General features: G+C 37.2%; 1 protein-coding gene across 1 annotated transcript; it reads right to left on the bottom strand.

Annotated features, from left to right (window-relative positions):
• Positions 1–1,662: 1,662 nt before the first annotated feature.
• LOC134812545 (cell division control protein 45 homolog) lies at positions 1,663–2,816 on the bottom strand (the record flags this gene model as incomplete). Its single annotated transcript, XM_063820029.1, has 4 exons — positions 1,663–1,745; positions 1,879–2,047; positions 2,290–2,463; positions 2,745–2,816. Coding segments are annotated over 4 exons (498 nt in total), but the record flags the coding sequence as incomplete, so codon positions are not given.
• Positions 2,817–4,374: the final 1,558 nt, after the last annotated feature.

Below are 4,374 nucleotides of genomic sequence, written 5' to 3'. Positions count from 1 at the left end.
TTCTGAGTCAAAATTTTTCAAAGTTTTTCTGAAAAACACTTTTCTCCACGTTTCATGCTACCTTGTTTATTATAACTATAAGCCGAAAATTTTTTTTCGGTCAAAATTTTTCAAATTTTTTCTGAAAACCGCTTTTCTCCACGTTTCATGCTACTCTGTTCATTATTTGCCGAAAATATTTATTCGGTTTTTCGAAGTCCACACCTTCTTCTCGATACACAATTTTGGACTCGAAGTAATGCGATCTCGGAAGGCAGGCCTCCCTTTGCAACACGAGCTCGGAATCGGGAGCTCTCGATACGGGAGGTACGTATCGAAAATGACTCGGACCGAACATTTTCTAAGTCAGCATTTTTAAAATTTTTTCTGAAAACCGCTTTTCTCCACGTTTCATGCTACCCTGTTCATTATTTGCCGAAAATATTTTTTCGGTTTTTCGAAGTCCACACCTTCCCCTCGATACACAATTTTGGACTCGAGGTAATGCGATCTCGGAAGGCAGGCCTCCCCTTTGCACCACGAGCTCGGAATCGGGAGCTCTCGATACGAGAGGTACGTATCGTAAATGACTCGGACCGAACATTTTCTAAGTCAACATTTTTCAAAGTTTTTCTGAAAACCACTTTTCTCCATTACATGTTTCATGATACTCTGTTCATTATTGGCCGAAAATATCTTTTTTTAAAATAATTTTTCTCGAAATTCTAAATTTTTCAGGTTTTCAATGGCATAAAATGGCATAAAATGGCATAAAATGGCATAAAATGGAGACTATTTCTATGGAGAAAATGGAAAAACCTATGAGTAATTCTCCATTTTCTCCATTTATGCCATTGGCCCCCCCCCCACTCGTAGAGATTCTTGGTTGGTTTATTGCTTGTTATCTTAACTTGGAACAAACAGAGGCAAACTTGAGGTTTGCACAGTGCTACTAACAAATATAATATGGTGTTGGATCGTATGAGATTTTGATTCATTCGAGTCGAGATTATGTCTTTCCTTTGCTAACGATCTATGTAATGGCTAATGATTTGTCTTTTAGGTGGAGAATTTGCATTGCAAGGGACAAATCTGGGAGAGCTATGACATTACTGGCGTTGGAAACTGCTGTTTCATCGGTGCATTCCGTGTATTGTAAATGCTCGATCACAGTGCTGGCAAGCATGACCGTTGCCCTTATACCTCCTATATACTATACTATTATACCCCCTTTACTATTTTTCCAGGCAGTGTATATTGACTGGTTAATTGCCATGCTGTCACGTGTCAAAGAATACGCCTCAGCTCCCTACCAGAATCCACATGATTATTGACATTGACAAATGACACAAAACATATAATTGTAATGCAGTCAGGGTTTGGACTGGAGCTAAACCAGGTTAAAATACAGTGTAGGACGTAGGTGTTGAGCAGAAAGGAATGCAAAGCTGTAATCCAGGCGGTATTCGACTATTTTGTTGCCATGTTATAAACATCATTATAAAATTTCATTGTTATAATATAGAACATTGCCAAATATGGCACAAATTATTGAATTTGAAAGCTGTTTTGACAAAGCGTACCCAAGAGTTTTGAATTTATTGAATATCAAGAACGAATGGAAAGATAACGAATACATCAATAAATACAAGAATTTATTACTACAATGATATTGTTCTGGCGTCAGAAAACAGGTAGCTGGCTGTTATCTTTAGACATCTTCCACGCTAGCTCGAATATCATGAGAGATACTGAGAGGTTGTAGCCTGGAACACAGTGTGGATAAAATAAATATTTCTATGCTGAATATACACATTAAACATGTCAGTGTTGAATAGATACATCGATAATAGGCTAAGGTGGAAGAACAAGCTATTTCCATATTCTATATTTAAACACCTGATAACTCATAGTATGTGAATAGCAGCTCTTCCCTCTTTCTCTTCCACCTCTCCTTTTTAGGAAGAAGCGAGTTTTCTTCCTCATCTTCTTCGTCTCTTCGTCTCTTCCTGTTTGGTCCATCTTCATCATCACTGTCTTCTTCATATATATCTTCATACCTTGGAACCTGTAAAGAAGCCACGATGATTCGAAAACTTGGGAATAATATCCTGAAACTGAAAATGTTTTTATAAAAAATGCATCATACTGCAAACAAATTTGAGATCAGAGATACATTATCGTACGATAATCTCACGATAAATTAAACAACACTTCGAAAGATGCATCAACTTATAATCTCACTACACAATGAAAACCAAAATTTTCATATTTTATGGTATAAATAATGTCATTGCATTTAGACTTTACCTCAAGATCGAAATTTTCAGGTATCACCACTTTGACAACATCTCCATCATAGATATTATCGAGGTCATATGGTGCGTGACTGTCTATGACAAACACTTGAGAGTCTGGCAAAGGTACCAATTCTTCGGACACATTTATGTTACCGCCGCAATCAATTAGCACTATAACTGTATTCTGATGAAAATGTTCATAAAATACAAAAGATTAAAGAATACATTCATTCTTTGATTGAAAGCCCGGAATTGAATAAGGGGCATGTCTCTAATAGCAAATTCTATAAAATACACTATAATCAGGTTTGAAATACTGATAGTTGGATAATATCCTGTTGGAAGAGACAAGGACAAATGAAACAGGAAGTTAAAATGTAAGTCAAATGTAAAAAAATAAATCCTAATTGTTGCACACAGCAAATCATAAGATAATAATATAACTAGTAATTTGTAGATTCTCACCTGGTCTGAATGTGTCCGAAACGCATTTTCAAGATGACTTTTACCATCTACTGTATGAGAGTATATTGAACATTGTCAATGTGCAAAAGGGATTGAAGTATCTTCCAAGCACATAGCCCGTCAACTGTTGTACTCACCAGAATCAACACTCTCTGTAATGTTAACTGTACTTCGATACATGATTCCAATTAATACATCTTATTCTTACTTTATATAAAGCGAGACGATATATTGGATATATGGATGACTCCGTTGCCATTTTACGGGACACCACGGCATCAACTTTAACGCGACTTTCCGCAAAAACTGTAAAAGATATATAACTGAAACTTTTTGACTGGGTCGAATGCTTTAATGGTCTTTAAAATTGACCAAGGAATATTATAGTGCCCAAAATTTGGACTCCCAAGTGGTGTCAAAAAACGCGTTCGAATTAAATAAGGTAATAATTTTTTAGTTTTGAGTTTGAAAACCACTTTGGGTTAGAGGGTTCGGGAGTATGTATAGTTATTTATCTACATTCTATGTACTTATATGTAAAACTAGAAACCGATTTAAATACAGCTGCATTCAAGTAAATCTATAATCATGTTCTAATTTCTCCTTATCATCTAGCTCCATACTGTACAAGGGTAGGAACAAAGTTCGACGTTATCCTTTGAAAATAAATGATCGTGATATAAAAACATGACGTGACAATCTTTAAAGGTGTTTAATTAGAGTCCTCTTACTCATACACAAAATTTCCACGGTAAAACTCCCAAGATGTCATTCAGATCATTGTTTTGCACAAACTAAAAGGTTAATAGGTATTCAATAGAATTAAATTGCATTTTTCCTCTACTTAGAGTCTAGGTTTCTGTAGCTTGCATCATACAGTAGTCTATAATAATTTTTGTAAAGATGTAAGATGCAGTGGCGACCGGGGGGGGGATGGGACCTTATGGGGGGCGGCATTTTCCTGGATTGTAGGTTGATTTCAAGAAAACGCGCCTTATTGGGTGTACTGCCCTGACGAATTTAGCGTTGGTCGCGCGAACAAAATATTTGGGGTACATTTTGCTTCAGGGGGCGGCAAAAAGTGTAGGGGGGTGACAAAAAAAGTACTGACCTTATTTTTTATTTTTTAAGGGACACAAAAATTTTAGGGGGGCGGAAAATTTTTTAGCGGTTGGAAAAATTTTGTCGCCCTTTCAATCAGCGGGGGGCGGCACAAAATAACGTTACGCCACTGGTAAGATGTAAGATATCAGCATGTAGCACACCAGCTGCTAGTATCCAAAATAAATCATGTATTTTTCTCATACATGAGCTGTAGGAGCTCTACGATCTTGATGGGGATGCCGTAAGCTGCTAGTATCTTGAACAATTTCCCACGGTGTGCCGTGTCAAAAGCCTTTTTAAAGAAAGAAAAAAGAAGGGAGGACCCCTACAGCGCAGAAGGTGGATGCTTAACCACTAAAGGCCACCTAGCCGCTGAGACACCTCAACAGAAGTAGACTAAGTTTTAGTCTGCATTTTTTTTTTTTCCCAACTAGCCAAGCGGTGGGTTAAGGGTCCCCCTTGGTATCATTTGTTCGAGCTCAAAGCTAGGGGACCTCAAAGCTAATCTTCTGAGGGGTGAGGTTGA

Source organism: Bolinopsis microptera, chromosome 3 (genome assembly GCF_026151205.1).
Source record: "Bolinopsis microptera isolate Bmic1 chromosome 3, MBARI_Bmic_1.0, whole genome shotgun sequence".
NCBI classification, from domain to species: Eukaryota; Metazoa; Ctenophora; class Tentaculata; order Lobata; family Bolinopsidae; genus Bolinopsis; species Bolinopsis microptera.
Note: the sequence above shows the minus strand (reverse complement) of the source record. Positions and strands in the feature narration are given on the sequence as shown.